This window comes from Emydura macquarii, unplaced genomic scaffold (assembly GCF_026122565.2).
Source record: "Emydura macquarii macquarii isolate MOO-44397 ecotype Brisbane River unplaced genomic scaffold, CSIRO-AGI_Emac_v2 contig_2924, whole genome shotgun sequence".
Taxonomy (NCBI): domain Eukaryota; kingdom Metazoa; phylum Chordata; order Testudines; family Chelidae; genus Emydura; species Emydura macquarii.
The window spans coordinates 4,322,746-4,341,250 of NW_027133061.1; the positions used below are offsets into that span (position 1 = coordinate 4,322,746).

Genomic DNA, 18,505 nt, shown 5'->3' on the forward strand with positions numbered 1-18,505 from the left:
CCTCCCCGCCCCACCTCAACCTGTTACCTTCCCCCAGGCTCCGCCCCCGGCCCCTGCCATTGGCCCGGGCTCCGGTCAGCCACGCCCCTCCCCTCCCCCCCCGCAGTGAGACAGCCACGCCCGCCACCGCGCGCCACCCCGCCCCGTGGGCTGGGTGGGGCGTGCAGGAGAGCTCACGTGACTCCTCAGCGGGAAGGGAGGGAGGGAGGACTCGGGGGCGCCGCCATGTTGGGGGGGGGAGGGGAGCTGGCAGGTGACGTTAGCAACGACTCGAGCCCCGCCTTGCCTGTGCGCGCCCCTCCCCCTCCAGTGCCTCCCTCAGGCCTGGGCAGCCGCCCTCTCCCCGACGTCCCCTCGCGGGCTTAGGGCTGGAGGCCGAGGCAGGGCAGGCCCTGCTCACCCGTCACCGCTTCCTCCACTTCACAGCGGGCTCTGGGCCCGGTCCTGGTGTTCCCTGTGCAGCCCGGCTGGGCACTTCCCCCGTCTCGCTTCTCTGCCTGGGGACAGGAAGGTTCCTCTCACCTCCCTGAACCGGCCCGGCTCCCCAGTGTCCCCCAGTGGGCCTGGGGACAGGCCGCGTTCCCAGTGCCCCCTCCCCAGCGTCCTGCCCACGCCACCCCCCGCACTCGTAAGGCAGGCCCCGAGTGTCCCCACCTCTGTCTCTCGCCTCCTCACTCTTTCCCACTCTGCCTCCTTCGGCTGCTGCCCGTCTCCCTCCCTCCCTCCGTGACTTGCTGGGGGCTTCTCTATCTCCCAGGTGCCCAGGGCACTGTTGGTGCTGTGCAAAATACAAGGCCCCTTTCCCCCCCTCTGCTTTCTCACTGCGACCTAAGGCCGCTGAGCGAGATACATTTCTTCCCCCTGGCCTCTTAGCTTGCTCTACCTACCGCCTTTCAGCCCCACGAGCGCCATGACTTCATCTGCACAGCACCCCTGAAATGCAGCGCACCCCCCCCCTCAGCCCCATGGAGGTGGGCACATAACAATGAGGAAGGGGAAGTGGGGCCAGGGGTCACTTTTGTCCTCTTAAATAATTTCTTTCCTTCGTTCCCTCCCACTCGTTTCTCCCTTCTCCCTGTCAGGACTCCTATGGCGCAGGTAAGTATGTAAGATATAAGTACTGAAGATCAGCGGTAAGTGGGTGACATCTTTTGGCCAGTGTTATACAAGAGGTCAGACTCGATTGAATGGGCCGTTCTGGCCTGAGACTCTATGGACAGGTCTACACTACAAATCTATATGGTGCAGCTGTGCCACTGTAGCACATCTGCTGGGGACACTAAACCGACAGGAGAGCTCTCCCCTTGGCTTAATAACTCCACCTCCATGGCAGGTGGTAGCTATTTGGGTTTGTACCTACATACAGTGTTTCAAACTCCTGCGATTTTTATCACTAGTCACATCTTTGGAGTGTTTCTTAAAGCCCAGTTCCTGGTGACATGCAATTAGGTGAGCCGCTCCACTTTAATCAAAGCAAAACACCAAAATCTAATTTTTAACACTCATGATTACAGGTAAAAGCTTGGAAACATGACCTAAGCGTGACCTTAAATGCTTAAAAAACAGAAGGCAAATTGTAAAAGTAGTATGTATTTTAAATGATCTCCTTATTTTAAAGCTAATGGGATTGTTGTTTTGTTTTTATGGCCCAGTTCATGGTTTTTAAACATTTGGCCATGCTACACGTGTCAAAGCAGCATTAAGGACATTGGCACAGTGTTCATTCCTCGCAGTGCTGACCATTCATGGTGAGGCGCCAACTCCTATTTAAGATAAGAAATTATACCCTGGATCCCAAGATCTCAAAGCGCTTTGCACACATTCATTTACAATATTGATAATACAGTAATGATAATCCCTAGCTCTGATATAGCACTTTTCGTCTGTAGATCTCAAAGCGTTTTAGTCAGCACTTACACAAATGTTGAGTTATTTACCCTCACATTATCTTAAGTTAGAAGAAGGAAACAGGTGCAGAGAGAGAAAGTGACTTGCCCTAGGTCTTGCAATTAATCCATGGATAGAACCCAGGTTTTCTGACTCCCACTTTTCTAATCTGACTTCTAAACCACAAACTTTGAAGATTGGTAAATAATGTATAAGAAAAGGGCAGAGACCTCAGGGCAGGTCTCTTGGGCTTTTATCCCCTGGATTCAGATAACACCAGTGCTTAAAAAGTGGGCGGGAGGGGGTCACAAGGGATGGCAGAACTGTTTTACAAAAGTTGCACCTCCCAGGTTATGATAGATTCCCTCGCTCCCTTTTTTTTTTTTCAGACCATTGTAATCAATCTTCAGGGAGACTGCAGCATGCACAGCAGTGCCAGCAGGGTTAGATCTGTTGCTGTATCACTGTTTGAGGCAGGTGTCGTGCTGATATTCCACAGAGGCAGAGGGCCGACAAAGTCAGTCAGGCATTTTTCCAGAGCATTTCTCACTGTAGTATCTGATCACTGATCTTTTTTAACTTGTTACTTTAAAATACATTTGCTTCACTGTTCTCTTCCTTGCCAGCTCCCCTCCCCTCCTGGCCTTTCCATGTTGAGCTGTCTATCATTCACACGCACATTCCAATGGGATGCAAGGACATGGGCTCAGAAGCACAGCTGGTATGTTTGTGGCTGAAGTGCCCAACTTTAAGGGAAATACACTAACAGCAGGTGACAGCTTAAATCTGGAGAGAGTCAAAGAACAAGCAGCGAGAGATCTGGAAGCAGAAGGGTGAGTTTTTAATTGAATTCTTGTTTGGCTACAGTATGGTAAGTAATTGCAAACAAAAGGTGTATAAACAAATGCAAATAGCTTCTGAAGGTGTGGCAGATAAAAAACATCTGCCACTTTAGACGACTGATGTGCCACGCCCTCCCCCAAAACCATAGATTCCTGCTCAAAAGGTTGTCTCTCTCCATCAACAGAAGTTGGTCCAATAAAAGATATCCTGGCTACAATTACAGTACAAACAGGTTCATTCAAGCAGACAGCAGGCAGTACTGTGTTGTTATCACCATGCATGCCTTCGGTAATTAAATTCACTTTACTGGTTTGCTACAGATTTTTTGTTTAATTATGATGTTTTAAAAAAAAATCAAGAGCAAGATTAGAAATCCCACATGGGGTTGGGGGAAAGAATCTGTCATGGTAACAAAGTGATCAGTGCCTACAAAGGATTATTGCTTTATACCAGTTAGGCCAGGTCTACACTAGAAAATTAAATCGGCTTAACTACATTGCTCAAGGGTATGAAAAATCCACACCCCCCTGAGCAGCATAATTAAGATGACCAAACCCCCAGTGTAGACAGCATTCCCTTGACCTAGATACCACCTTTCAGGGAGGTGGATTACCATGCGGACAGGAGAACTGAAGGCATAGGTGTTGTCTACACTAAAGCACTACAACGGTGCAGCTGTGCCACTATAGCATTTCAAGTGTAGACAAGCCCTTAGTGAACGGACCTGTTTAAGTGACTTCCACTCACCAGGGGATTTTTGGACTTTTGTCTGGATCCTTGTCATGGCACAAAGACTGCTGGTGATAAAGTGAGTCAATATTTTGCTTTTATCACCATCTAGTCTATGAATCTTTTAAAATGTTTCCTTAGTAATACAGTGCTCGATTTCTTACATATGCTGAAGTAAATGTGTGCAGCTATTTTGCATTGATTTGAATTGACTCAAAAAATTAACTATTCTACTCATTTAAAATTTAGGTCCTTTAATATAATTGTAAAATGACAACACAGAAATACGATATTTAAAATTATATCGGTTCACGAGAGAGTGACCAAAATAAATCTGTCATCTCCAAAAAAGCTTTTATTTTGTTACTCAATCAATTACAAAAAGAGTTTTACTTTTTTTTTTTTTTTTACTATTTTGGGAAGAAAAAAATATTATTTTAAATAATCCATAGGTTTTGCAGCTACAGCAATGCTGCAGAAGATGGCCACTGGTAAATTCTTGGAAGCAGCAAGTACAGAGCTCCGATCTACTGCTCCTGAAATACAATCCCCTGGCATTTGAGCTAGAATTATTATTTATTTATTTGGCATATGCAATCCGGTCAAGCCAAGTCACAGCATTCTTATCAATGAGGTTCAAGACACAAAGACCTCAAGGAAGTGGAGTCATTTTGCAGTCCTCAGCAATATGCATCATGGTTTGTGGCTGCCCACATTGACATAGTGGACCATCTGTAAAATGCCACTGAAATTCCGCTGCAGCACGTTCCATGTCTGGTATGAAACGGTTCAGAAGGCGCCATTGCCTTTGTGGTAAATCAAAGCCAGGTTGACGTTGAGTGGAGTCCGAGACAAGATAATTATTTGTCACCTTGTCTGCAGACCATGAAGCTCGCCACGTGTCTTCTACCATAAATCCCTCATCTGGTAAACTTATCCACAACAAGTGACGTGAGGGCAGACAACCATATGGTGGATTAAACAAGTCTTTAATTAGCAGTAGATGTGGCATAGTACACAATTTCATCATGAGCTTTGCTACACTTTCCTCTCTGCAAACACTGGGCAGAGCAATATTGCAGAGAACCAGTAACCATGGTAGAGGAGTAGATTTAAGTGTACCTGAAATAATACACATGGTGAAATTAAGTTGTACGTCAATCATCTTTGTGTGAGAAAAGCGAGCCCATACTGGAGTGCAATACTCCGCCACTGAATAACAGAATGCCAAGGCTGATTGAATGCCAAGGCATATGTTGTCTGCATAAACAGACTTGTGAGACCCAGTACATGGTAGGTCATTTGAATATAAATTGAATAATGTTGGAGATACTACTGATCCTTGCAGGAAGCCATTCTTCTGGTGCCTCCAAGCACTTGCTCTATCACCAATATGCACACACAAATGGCGGTTTCTCAGAAACAGAGCCATTGCACATACTCACCAACTTGGCATAGTTCTAGAGACAATTCACCAAAAGGCTCATGTGCCAAATTGTATCATATGCCATGGTCAGGTCAAGGAAAACCAAACCAATCTTCAGCTTATGTTGGAATCCATTTTCAATGAAAGTTGTAAGTGCCAGAACTTCATCACATGTATTACAACCATGGCGAAAACCAGCTTCTCTGGTGCCAGATGCCTTCCGCTGATGGTGAAATTCTTTGCAAAATCAGATGCTCAAGCACCTTAAAGCAGACACTTAGAAGTGAAATTGGTCTGCGGCTTGAAGGAAAGTGTGGGTCTTTCCCAGATTTCAGCAAGGCAATGACCTTTGCTTGGTGCCAGATTCTAGACAGTCTGGACTCCCGCAAAACTCTGTTGAAAAAACGAACGAGCTATTCCTGAGCACGAGAATCCAGATGTTTCATGAATTCAAGAGCAATTCTATCATATCCAGGAGTTGTTCCCATTTTTAAATCATTCAGCATTTTATCCAATTCTAGACTAGTAAATGGCTCCATCTTACTAGTGGCTGGATTACGCTTTAGGGAAATGCCAGCACTCGTCATGTACCTGTCTTGACAATTCTGTCAACAGGAGCTTTGGTGATCTTCAACAGATGACTGGTGTGATATTATATGATTGAAATGCAACCATTATAACATTGTTGCTACCACTGTTATACAATTGCAACAAACTATGCAAAATAAATCACATAAAGTGTCAATGGAAAAGTTATGATTTGCTAAGTATGATTATCCTGTTTATATGCATATATCATTTTGTATCTGAAGTTATAGATATTGACTATGTACTGACCTCCTGCATAGATGCTGCATTTCTGAGTCACACCCACCAGATAAAATCTACACTGAAGCCAAACAGCCTATTGTGAAAGGGCTATGCAAGTTAATGGCCCATTTAAGGATACTTAACTGACACAATAGACTATAGCAGAAGCCAGTCCCCATCTGAAGGGCCTCTCCTTGCATGTTTTAGCCAGAACATGGACATTGACTGCTCCTATGACTCAACAAAGCATGCAAGGACCTGTGATCCTGGAATCCATTTTGGGCTTGTAATTTTCCACAAACTGAGATTGAAGACATCCACCCACATGGGAGAAGGTTTATAAGGCAGCTGCACCATCTCCATCTTGTCTTCATTTCCCGCTTCACTTCTCTGGACTGGATTTCTAACAAGGAAGCTTTAAATAAAGCCTGATGACCCCCAGCTGCTTGGGTAATTTCCAGAGACTTTGCAAATCAGCAGTTTATTTCACCACTGTTAAAACCTGACTCAAGAACTTTGTAAAAATGTTATGTATGTGATTCTTTGACTATTTTAACTCTCTCATTTCTTTTTCCCTAAGAATAAACCTTTAAATATTAGATTAGGGGTCCCCAAACTTTCAGCTGCGAGAGCCACACCATTCAGTCTTGCTTTTATGGTGAGCTGGAGCAGCTGGGCCCATGTCACAGGGGGAGAGGGCAGGGTCGGGAGTGGGGAGCGGCCACCGTACAGCCCCGCTTGGGGCCAGGAGTTGCTCCTGGCCAGGGCGCTGGGCCCACGTTACATAGGAGTGAGTGGGGTAGGGGCGGGGACGGGAGGGGGGAGCAGCTGCCATGCAGCTCTGCTTGGGGCCGGGACTGGTGCAGCTCTGGCCAGGGCACCGCTAGGCCCACATGGGAGAGAGGCAGGGCCAGGAAGAGGGAGCGGGCCAGTCAAAATGTGTTAGTGGGTCGGATGCAGGTCTTGGGCCATAGTTTGGGGATCCCTGTATTAGATACTAAAGTATGGCAATCTGATTTGGAGTAACTGCCGGCCTGCTTTGTGCAGATGGACGTTGAGCAGCAGCTAGTTGACGAATTAAGCTCCAGCTTTTCAGTCTTGACTGTGTAAAGTCAAGCACCACTGTCACTTCCTCCTGTCGAGCCCAGCAAGTGGCATCCAATAATTCTATAAGATGGTCTGCAATCTCTGGATCACCTGACTGCTCATATTGCCTCAGCAAGTCTGCACGATACTCATTCAGACATGCAATGTGCACTCATTGGAAGCCATGTGGAATTGTTGCACTTGCAGCTTTAAAAAAGTCCCCACAGAAATGATGGTTTGCATCTGCGATGCTGTCTGAGGTATGGATGACCATTTATAATATTACTGATACCAATATTACAAAATGTCTACATTCAAACTGTTACAGTGGCGCAGCTGCAGTGCTTCAGTGTAGACACGACAGCGACAGGAGGGCTTCTCTTGTCAACGTAGGTGATTCACCTTCTCAAGAGGTGATAGCTAGGTTGACAGAAGAATTCTTCCATCAAGCTAGCACTGTCTACACTAGGCCAGCATAGGTATGTCTTTTGGGTATATATTTTTCATGCCCCAGAGAGACGTAGCTATGATGATGTAAGTTCCCCATGTAGAACAGTCCTAAGTAACACAATGGATGCCTCAAATAGGTTTATTGGGAATCCCCAATATAGGTTCCACCAAAGGAGAAGGAAGAGAATCACCTCTCTTCTCATGCAGCCTGGTGGCTCGGCCAGAGACAAAATGGATACACACGTCCATGTCACTCCCTTGAGTATAGGGCGGAGAGAGCAAAGGGATGGAAGGTGGGAGCATAAAGGGGTGGAAAGTTAACAGCCTTGGATGAAGCTCATTCTGGATTCATGCACCTCAACCATACAAAATAATATCAATAACCTTTGATGGAACTAATCCTGGGGATTCCCAACCAATAATACACAATATAAGTAATTTGATAATAGGTACTTTAAATCTTCCATCTGAGGATCTCAGAGCACTTTATAAATATTAATTTAGTTTCACAGTCTCCGCCCTGGAAGGTAGCTGAGAATTAGCTACATTTTACATATGCGGAAACTGAGGCAGAGGGAGATTTATGGGTTGTCCTCAACACGCATTGACCTAGTACCACATCATCAATAGGGATGTCACAACCCCAGTATTTAGGCACCTAGGAGTAAGAATCTGGGCCATAGCGCTTACAATTCCCATTCTTTAACCTTCCGCACAAGTTCCTGTTGAAGTTGGTGGAAGCAGGATTGGGCCCAGAGTGGTTACATGGAATGTCTGTGGGAGAACCCGTATCAGAACCCAGATCTTGCGACTCCTAGGCTTGATCCACAAATTTGCTCGTGTTCCTGAGATCTCCTCTCTAGAACACACATCACAGTGGGTAGTTTGCTATGCATTTCTTTCATCCACCATTGTATTTGCTATGGGAACCCCTTATGAACAGAAATTATTTGTAACTGGCTTTAACATGTCATTCAAAGAAGTTGGCTCTTACTATCAGCCCAGGAATTTATTTTTACTGATTCAGACAGACATGTTGTTCATGAAACACACGGTCTCTGAAATTGTTTTCTTACCTGGTAATCAGCAGCTCATTAGCTTTAATCATATCACTCAGCTGTCACTTCCTTTTCTGTGTGTGTAGATGGCAGAACAAAGCATCTCAGTGAGGAGTGAATGGGACACATGGGAAGGGGGATGTCATTCTACATTGTTGGCTTTTTGTAAATTGCACTAACTAATCCTTAATTGGATGCTGAGGAGTTTAAACAAGAGATCCCAAAAGGGGAGGCAGAAAGAGAGCAGGGAGGGTTTGACTTGCTTGTCAAAAGTCAAGAGGAGGGGGTGGTGCAGTGTGCTGTGGGCCTGCGGCTCAAATGAATTGGGGCTTTGGCCTTGAACGCATACAGGATTTCAGTCGTCATGGATGGCCATTCAACAGTGTAATTTTCCCAGTGCAAATTCCTAGCATACATAGCGCAAAACCAATTTGGTACCAATGCAACTTACTCATGCTAAAAACCCAGGTAAATTGCTCTAGTGCGAGTAGCAGCTATGCCTGTCTACACTAAATGTAGACCAATGCAACTATAACAGTGGCTGTAACCGGGAGAAACCCCAGCATACAGGAGAGGGCTGAGTGTTGGGGAACTGAATTCACGCCAAGGTATGAATTTATCTTTCATTTGTCTGGTCTGAGTTTTTTAATAGAATTAGTTTGGCCAGGATATTGCACTGAGATGTTGTGAGGTGATGGCTGACGTTGGGTTTTCACTTCATGCTGTCACACCAGCTAGCACTGATTTGTTGGAAACCTCGTGGTATTCTGACCAGTAGGAGGCATGCCTTGGGACTGTGATGGGAATGTTTTGTTCTACAACACTGAACAAGAGCATCCCTGGCTATGAGGTATATTGGCATCTGCAGGTCAAACAGTCAGAACTGCACTGGCCAATTTTGCAAAGACCACAATCCCATGATTACTTATTCTAGTTACATACAGATTATATTCAAATATAGAGGCTAGCTTTGGGCAGGGGTGTGCTGGTATCCTAACTACTCCCAAGCCTGAGGGTGGGGAGATGCTCCTGCTGAAACTACCAGCCATGGAATAGTTATTAGCGTTTCCACTTACGGTGCAATCAGTAGGCTTCAGAGTTAACAAGTAGCGGTGAGGAATGAGGGGAAGTCGCAGTTCCAAGAGCCACTGTTTCAAAGCGGCTCGTTGCGCTCGGGGGCCCGGCCCAAGCTGGCTGCACCCACAGACCCGCCTAGGAGGAGCTGGGAGCCAGGCCCCGCTCACGCCACACTCAAGATGGCGCCGTACGGGACACGCCCGTTAGCTGCAGGGTCCACGCTCAAGATGGCGGCGTACGGCGCCCTGGCGAGTCACGGCTGCTGCGCCTGCGCACTGTACGGTGTGCGACGCGAGCGTCATCCGCCCGTCCGCGCCGGAGTGACTAAGATGGAAGTCGGGGGGATGCGGGCGCCGCCGCCGCCGTTCTGGGCCGGGGGTCCGGCCCCGGGGGGGCTGTACAGCACGCCCTGCCCCGGCGCGGCCGGGCGCGGCCCAGAGCCCCAGGCCGGGGGCGGGGAGCCGCGCACGCGGACACAGTGAGTGACCGGGAGCCGCTTTCGGTTCGGGCCGCGGCCTCGTGGGGGAGGGGTCCCGGGGCGCCGGGCCGGGCCGGGCCGGGGGAGGGGAGAGGACAGGGGCCTGGTGCGGGGGTGGGACTTGGAGATACTATGGGGGTGGCTGGGCGGGGCTACATGGGTGGGGGAGGGGAGAGTTTTGGGGGAGGTGACTGAAAGCCTGGGGTCTCCCGCTAAGGGGGGCAGTGGTGGGGTCTCCCGGGGCAGGAGGTGAACGGGGCTGGACGGGGAGTCGCTGGCCCTTCCACAGCCCCCATCCTGCCTGCTAGTCCTGCTCTAGCACCACGCATCCCCAAGTAATCAGCAGGCCCTGCCCCAGACTGCACGGGGGAGGGACGGGGGTTCATTGGGAGCAGGATCCGAGCCAGGCCCAGGAGAGGCGTAAAGGCCGTTCTAGGGGGATTGACATTGGAGAAGAGTAAAGCTGCTGAGCGCTGATGGCTTTGTGTGTCTCCCCAGGAATCCAATGGTGACAGGCACCTCGGTGCTGGGTGTGAAGTTTGATGGCGGGGTGATCATCGCTGCAGACATGCTGGGCTCCTATGGCTCTCTGGCCCGGTTTCGTAACATTTCCAGGATCATGAAAGTGAACGATAACACTGTGCTCGGGGCATCTGGGGACTACGCTGACTTCCAGTACCTCAAACAGGTCATTGACCAGATGGTGTAAGTGTTTTTCCTCTGCTGAGCCATGTCTCTGTGCATTAGAGGGAGGCCCATTTCACAGGCAAAGCAAGCTTGCACTTTTGTGCCTATGTGTGGCTACCTAGACTCCACTCTTCTGTTCTTTACTATAGTAAAGTCTAGAATTATCAGACCCGTAGATGAACACATGTTGGGGAAGAGTCAACACAATATTTGTAAAGGGAAATCATGTCTCACCAATCTATTAGAATTCTTTGAGGGGGGTCAACAAATGTGGACCAGGGTGATCCAGTGGATGTAGCGTACTTGGACTTTCAGAAAGTCTTTGACAAGGTCTCTCACCAAAGGCTCTTAAGCAAAGCAAAAGAGAAAAGAGGGAAAAGAGGGAAGCTCCTGTCATGGATCAGTGACTGGCTAAAAGATAGGAGACAAAGGATAGGAGTAAATGGTCAGTTTTAACAGTGCAGAAAGGTATATAGAGGGGTGCACCAAGGATCTGTATTGGGACCAGTGCAGGTCAATATATTCATGATCGATCAGGGAAAAGGGGTGAAAAGTGAGCTGACAAAATTTGCAGATGATACAAAATACTCAAGATAGGTCCAAAGCTGACTGCAAAGAGTTAAAAAGGATCTCACAAAAACTGGGCAATAAAATGGCAGATAAAATTCAATGTTGATAAATGCAAAGTAATGCACATTGGAAAACATAATCCTGACTATAGATACAAAATGATGGGGTCTAAATTAGCTGTTACCATAGATTCATTGTGGGTAGTTCTTTGAAAACATCTGCTCAATGTGCAGCAGCACTCAAAAAAGCTAACAGAATACTGGGAACCATGGGGAAAGGGATAGATAAGAAGACAGAAAATATAATGCCACTATATAAATCCCTGGTACACCCACATCTTGAATACTGTGTGCAGTTCTGGTCACCCCTTCCCAAAAAGAGATGTATTTGTATTTGGAAAGGTACAGAGAAGGCCAACAAAAATGATTAAAGGTATAGAACAGCTTTCATATGAGGAGAGATTGAAAAGACTGGGACTGTTCACCTTGAGAAAGAGATGACCGAGAGGGGATATGGTAAAGGTTTATAAAATCATAAATGGTGTGGAGAAAGTGAACAGGGAAGTGTTATTTACCCCTTCACATAAGACAAGAACCAGGGGATTCCAATGAAACTGATTGATATACAGTAAGTTTAAAAACAAAGATAAGGAAGTACTTCTTCACTCAATGCACAATCAACCTGTGCAACACGTCAGGGAATATTGTGAGGACCAAAAGTATAAGTGGATTCCCACAGAATTAGATACATTCCTGGAGGATAAGTCCATCAATGGCTATTAACGGAGGTGGTTAGGGATGCAACCCCTTGCTCTGGGTGTCCTTAATATTCTGACTGCCAGAATCTGGACCTGGTCAACAGGATGGATCACTTGATAACGGCCCTGCTCTGTTCATTCCCTCTGAAGCTTCTGGGACTGGCCACTGTTGCAAGACAGGATACTGGGTTAGATGGACCATTGGTCTGATCCAATATGGCCGTTCTTATGCTCTCTGCTGGCTTGCCAGTGTAGTATCTTTCATTAACACTAAAATAAACAACATATTCTAAATGAATACAACAAAAATACCCCAAACTAGTGTCTACAATATGAATTAAACCAGATTTTAGCATCTCTAGAGCTGTCATCTTAAGTGGGAGCTCTTTGTCCATCTGTCACTCAAAGTGCAAACTTGTCTCCATCCTTTAAGGTCCCACCACCATTCCTGCTTAGCTGGCTTTGAGCATGAAAACTAGCTAGAGGTTAGTACGGGGCTATTGATTCTTGGTCTGAAGGCTCCCTCAGCTCAAGAATGAATTCATGATTTATGCACTACAAATCTCTCCTTTCAGAGCCTCTGCTGGAGAACACATTGGCCCTATCAACAGGTCCCTCCAGTTACCCTTAATTTACTTGAGATCTTTGGCTGATGAGCTGTGCGAATGCAGAGCAGATGTCTGGCTTTAACAGCCTGTGAGGATTTAGTACATAGGGCATGTTGTCCTGTTGCTAGCCTGGCTGGCGGGTGGGGGCTGTGGTTAAATCTAAATAATGTCAAATGGTTGGTTTGTCTTAAGATGTTTACAACTTTTCTTTTAAACTAGAATTGATGAGGAGCTGTTGGGAGATGGTCACAGTTACAGTCCAAAGGCCATTCATTCCTGGCTGACCCGAGCCATGTACAGCCGGAGATCCAAGATGAATCCACTCTGGAATACCGTTGTTATTGGAGGTTTTTACAACGGGGAGAGGTAAGCCCTGCACAAGCCATGTGGGATGCGTAGCATAACTTTCCTGCTGCGTGTCCACTGTATGGGCCTGATCCACTCGCCACATGATACAAATAAGTGTTTTTTATAGTCTGTGGTAGAATAAAGCTCAGGGCTCAATTAAGGAAGGACAAACAGCGAATTTGAAAGATCTAAAAATGTTCATAAAGCGTAGGAAAGGGCTTTCAATATGGTCTTACCTAATCACACTTTTATTAGCTAATGTGATGTCTTGGGGCCTCAATTTTCTGCCTCTTTCAGGTTACACTAGATCTTGTCTTGTCTCATGGTGCATAGATCAGTTTTTCCCTTCCATTGCATGGGCCAGATTTTCAGTACTGGATGCACACAGTTGTAACACATGCAAGTTATATAAGCAACCATGTAATTACTTCCCTTGTGTGTGCTGGTGAGGCCTGCCTTTGTATACACAGTTGCCTGTGCATGCTCCTGACAATTTGGCCCTTGGTGTCCCATAGCTCAAATGCATTCTCTCCTCCTTCGACACTCCTTTGACTACCTTCTTCTTGCTTCTCCTCAAGGACAGCCTGTCTAGGAGAGCGAGCCCCCATTCCACACTTCTGTTCATGGATGGCTTTTTTCCTAAACCACTTCATAGGGGAGCTGACCAGCAGCACACATTCTGCTCTAATGCAGTTTGTTAAAGAGGGGAATACCACTAGAGCAGGAGTAATCAATTATTTTTGTTAAGATCCAGATTTCTCGGTCAAGGTTACAGTCAAGGTCCAGAGAAAATAATAATAAAAAAAAGATAAGTAGTAAATAAAAGATTTCAGGGTTTGTTCAAAAGTGCCTGGTGGTCTGGATTTGGCCCATGGTCCGCCTATTGACTATCCCTACACTAGAGGGTATTTTAAAAAGCACTACTACAAAGAGGAACAAGCAGTGGCTTTGAAGGCCAGAAAATACTGACCCAGAGCATTTCTTTTGAGCAGTAGATTGGAAGCTTGTTGGATGCTTATCCTCAGAAGAGCTATCTGTTTAAAACGTGAGCCACCCAACATTCCTTCCTTTAGTTGCCTGAAAGCTCATGAGATGACAGCCTGTGTGTCCAGAGTATCAGCTGGACTCTGCCTTTTTCTTGGCTAGCATGAGGGGTGTTTGCTTTGTCAACTGTGTTGGAGTTGCATTTGTAAGCTGACTACACCACCAGGAATTGCCCCAGATTCAGATGTTCCCCCTGTACAAGAAATGAAAATCTCCATCATTCTGTATTCAGTTTTCTAGGTTATGTTGACATGTTGGGTGTTGCCTATGAAGATCCTACACTCGCGACTGGCTACGGAGCTTACCTAGCTCAGGTAAGTGCTTCTAGAACAGTGACTGGGAACTGTACAGAAAAGCAGCATGGCCTAGTGGCAAGAGCAGGGAACTGGGAGTCAATGGCTTGAGTTCTAGTCCCAGCTCTGCTACTGGTGTGCTGTGACTCGTGCCTGCTGCTCTGGTGAAGTTGCAGTTTAAAGCAGCCTGAATTATTGAGGGTTTTTTTTTTGTTTTGTTTTAATGCAGCCATTAATGAGAGAAGTCTTAGAGAAAAAACCCATCTTGACGAAGGATGAGGCCCGGGACCTGGTCGAGCGCTGCATGAAAATTCTGTATTACAGAGATGCCCGATCATTCAACAGAGTAAGTATCCTGCCTTGGTATTCCCTAGTTCCTACAGGATCTGTTGTGTTGGCTGAGCTGATGTGCAGAGTTCAGCCTCTAAATTTCAGTGATTCATCTTCAGTCATGGTTGTCTGCTGTCTTACAGCAACTTCTTTCCCCTGATTTATAGTGGTTTACAGCTGCTACACCTCACAGCACCTGAAATAGTGAAATGGGATATTTGCTTTAGAGGTGGTGGTTTGCCTAGGATGTAATGAGTTGTTGGCAAAGTTGGGAATAGAGCTATCCTTGTTCCTTGCTCTAATCTTGGAAACTCAGCTCTAGCAACAGCAAAACGCAGTTTGCCAACTATGAGCCGGAACTGGCAGGGAAACGATCTTCGTCTCAGGTTTCTGTAAGGATAGTTCACTCTGCAAAATACACGAAATTAGCTGATGTTTCTTCGAATGTTTGGGATCTGGGGCTTGACATGAGTTGTTAGTATACCCCACCTAGCTGACTTCAGATGAGGGTTGTCAGGGCTTAGGCTTCTGGTTATAATGTAGTCATTCAGTTAGCTGTGTATAACCTCTGCTTTTGTTGGGCAAAAGGTAAAGCGTTAGGTAAAGGTAACAATGTGAAGCTAACTGCGTAGTTATGTTAAAGCAGATTTCTTCAGGGAAAGATGAACTTGATACTAATTATAATAGGTTCCAAACTATCATTTCCTTCTGAAAACAGTAGGAATCTCATAGCATGTGTATCAGTCAGGATTTACTGACGATTCTAATTGCTGTTTTCCTCCTTAGTATGAACTTGCCATAGTAACCGAGAAAGGAGTTGAAGTGGAAGGACCTCTGACCTTAGAAACCAACTGGGACATAGCACATCTCATCCGGTAACTTGTCAAATATCCTACACTTCACTGAACACTCAAACGTCTTGTAATTTAAGGCATCTTCGGCTCTCAGGCTTCTAACTGCGATGGGAGGCTCAAATCTGGCCCTCATGGGCTAGGGTTTTTGCCTTTTTTTAAAAAAATGCTATTTGTTGAGTTGTTCTGCTCTTGGAACAATATTTCTGCATGGTGCAATAGCTTGGAAGAACCCAGTGGTCTGAATGCTTAGTTCTGGCCAGGAGGGCAAAAGCATTTTTTTAGAAAACTCTCTTTTCTGCACTAAAGGACAGCTTCTAAGGTATTTAAAGTTGGCTAAATCTTGGACCAGGTTGCTCTGTCTTTATGGCCAGTGTTTGAAGACATTACTAGCCAAGAGTCCCTTGGAAAGAGGAATCTGCTGCTGACTTATCTGTTGACCAGCTTTCCACTTGTCTTAGGCCAGTGCCTTTTATCAAGCACTGTGTAGAACACCTCAAATACCAAATCTTTTTTCTGGCTTGTTGATGTTGACTCTGATCTGAGTGTTTTGCTTGTGTAACTGAAGTGTTTGCAACCAATCTGACCCTTTAAAATCTCTTTACAGTGGCTTTGAATGAAATCTGAAGAACTGCTCGACACTGGTGCGTCCGTATCTTCTTTCATATGTATGATGTAAATCAGTTATTTCTACCACAGCTTGAAACTCTGACCAATGCTGAATTATACAAGTTTGTAAATGAAATAAACATGCTGAAACAAGTTTGCATGTTTATGGTATTGAAGCTTGAAAATGTACACTACATGGGAGATCTAAAACTGGTTGTATACCAGAGGAGAAGTCTCATTTTAACTTTACTGAACAGGTAATTAAGATTCAGAAACAGAGGGTCAGAGCCTTTGAGGGTCACAGTGAGTTAGAGGTTCCTCTGTTGAGAATAACTACTTTTAGTGTTAAGAGCAGATGTTTGAGCCTCTTCTGGAAGAGGCCAGGATTTAACAGAGCATCCATTTTGTGCTGGCAAACTTACCTTTCACAACTAATTGTTAAGGGCCTGTCTGTGACTTGATCCTCTTCAATGGGAGGCATTACCTGTTTCATTCTGTAAGCGTAGCACTCTTATACGCAGGTCATCTGGCTAGGGTCCTGTTGGAACAGCAGGGTATTGCCATCCAGACTGGAGGGATGCTACAGCAAGAATGTAGAGCTTGAGCCTTCTGTCTTCTCCCGTTGCCCCTCAGTTATTGATGCAGTTAACTTAGTCTCCGTCTTTTAATCTGTGCAGAAGACCGTTGTAGGAAACATCCCTAAACATCTTCAATTGTGCCCAGCAATAAAATAGGAATCAATTGGTGGGCATGTTTACCACACTGTACGGAGTCCTGTAAACAGGCAACTGTATTTTGCTTCCACTTAAGTTCCTTGTAGAGTGCATTGCACTAATCCAAGTGCAGAAATCTCTTTCCAAGTCATCACTACTGTTGGAATATCTAGGAGCAGCAGGAGCCTTGAGTTGCAAATCTGAATCGAAGGAGGAGGCAGACCTGCTAGTGCCATTTCAATGATGGACACGATGGGTGACCGTAGTTTGCTTTCTAGCCTGGTTCCAGTGCTGGTTGAACAGCATGCTTTAATCAGAGGGTCTGTGTGATGGAGGCAAACTGAAGGCAAAGGCTTCTGATTATTTAAATGCATGTGAAAAATATTACTTACCTGCCCAGTTCGTCTGCCCTTGCAACAACCCCTCTTAACACTTCAGATAGATGAGTTAACACTGTTATAATAGTATTACTGCATCTGTTTTGCACTGGGAGCTACTGATCCCCCGAGTTTCCTGCCTATTTAATATGGAACTAGGCTTCATAATGTCCAATTCCACTATCTGGCAGTTCAATAACATCACGAGGCAGCAGATCAGAACAAAACCTCACTCAATTATGTAGCTTATCCCCCACCCTGATCATTCTAAATCAGAAGTGCAGTGCTCCTCCTTCCTGCCTACCATTTGTCACAAAATTTTAGCAGCTGTAAGGGGACTGTGTTACTAGGCCAGTAGTGCAACTACACACAACCTGTTACATGCTAATAACTGAAGTATTAATAAAAACTGACACTTAGAAAAATAACTCTCTTGAGATGCAGTTTCCTTGCTTCCCCTTTGCTCAGTTTTGCAAATTATTAAAATAAGTACTCTGCAATGCTTTAGTAGCATCAAGCAGTTTGGGATGACTAAGCCTGGCAAAACTAAGAGCTACATGCCTGGAATACCAACAATTGCAGGAGAAACAGAGCCATGAATTTGGATCTTGGTAGGTAAAAACCTTCAGCTCACTTCAATCCAATACTAGTGCAGAGAAAGCAGTAATTTTAACCACCATCCTATGTAGCAAATGCTAAAATACACCATCTAGGTAACAACAGAGCTCCAACCTTTCCTCCCAAGTAATTCCAGAGAGTATCAACGGGACTGTCAGTCTAAGCATTGGCTAGTGTGCCTATCACCATCATATTTAAGCACTACCCAGGAAAATTAGATTTGCAAAGACTACGCCCATATGAGTGTTTTATGAGCAGGCCTGTACTTAGCACATATTGAGTAATCCAACAACCCTTTGAGGCAGGTACTTCAGTATTTTCACCATGGCCCAGATTGGAAAAACTTGATCCCAGTAAGTTAAGGCATTCAGATTTTCACGTTTAGGTGCCTAAAGCTGAACAGGGATTCTGATGCCTAACTTTAGACTCCAGTGAGTTGGCCAGTGCCACACAATATCAGTGCAGAGCTGGGAATAGAACGTCAGTTGCTCACTCCCAATTCTGTGCTCAGATCACAGGTCTTATGCTTTACTGACCACTTGTAAATACCCCCTAACTTATAACATTTGCCCTTTAGCTTGTAGCTGTCTTTTAAGACAGTGGTTCTCAACCAGGGGACGTACGCAGAGGTCTGCAGGGGGAGAGAGAGGTATTAGCTTGTCTAGATATTTGCCTAGTTTTACAACAGGCTACATACAAAAAGCACAGCAAAGTCAGTACAAACTAAAATTTCATACAGAAAATGACTTGTGTATATTGTTCTATATATTAGACACTGAAATGTAAGTACAATATTTATAAAATCATTTAGAACAATTATATGGTAAAAATGAGAAAGCAATTTTTCAGTAGTAGT

General features: G+C 45.5%; 1 protein-coding gene across 1 annotated transcript; it reads left to right on the top strand.

The window, feature by feature from the left end:
- The first annotated feature begins 9,530 nt into the window (after window positions 1–9,530).
- Window positions 9,531–16,095, top strand: PSMB4 (proteasome 20S subunit beta 4). Its single transcript, XM_067569652.1, has 7 exons — window positions 9,531–9,844; window positions 10,343–10,549; window positions 12,686–12,832; window positions 14,091–14,172; window positions 14,381–14,497; window positions 15,268–15,356; window positions 15,940–16,095. The coding sequence occupies exons 1-7, from the start codon at window positions 9,546–9,548 to the stop codon at window positions 15,950–15,952; spliced, it is 954 nt and encodes a 317-aa protein (XP_067425753.1). The 5' UTR covers window positions 9,531–9,545; the 3' UTR covers window positions 15,953–16,095.
- The last annotated feature ends 2,410 nt before the right edge of the window (window positions 16,096–18,505 follow it).

Bases quoted from the DNA above. Each gene is read 5' to 3' on its own strand.
- PSMB4 (XM_067569652.1), top strand. From the start codon at position 9,546: ATGGCGCCGTACGGGACACGCCCGTTAGCTGCAGGGTCCACGCTCAAG. The intron at 10,550-12,685 runs GTAAGTGTTTTT...CTTTTAAACTAG, and splicing joins CAGGTCATTGACCAGATGGT to AATTGATGAGGAGCTGTTGG. The intron at 12,833-14,090 runs GTAAGCCCTGCA...TTCTGTATTCAG, and splicing joins GGTTTTTACAACGGGGAGAG to TTTTCTAGGTTATGTTGACA.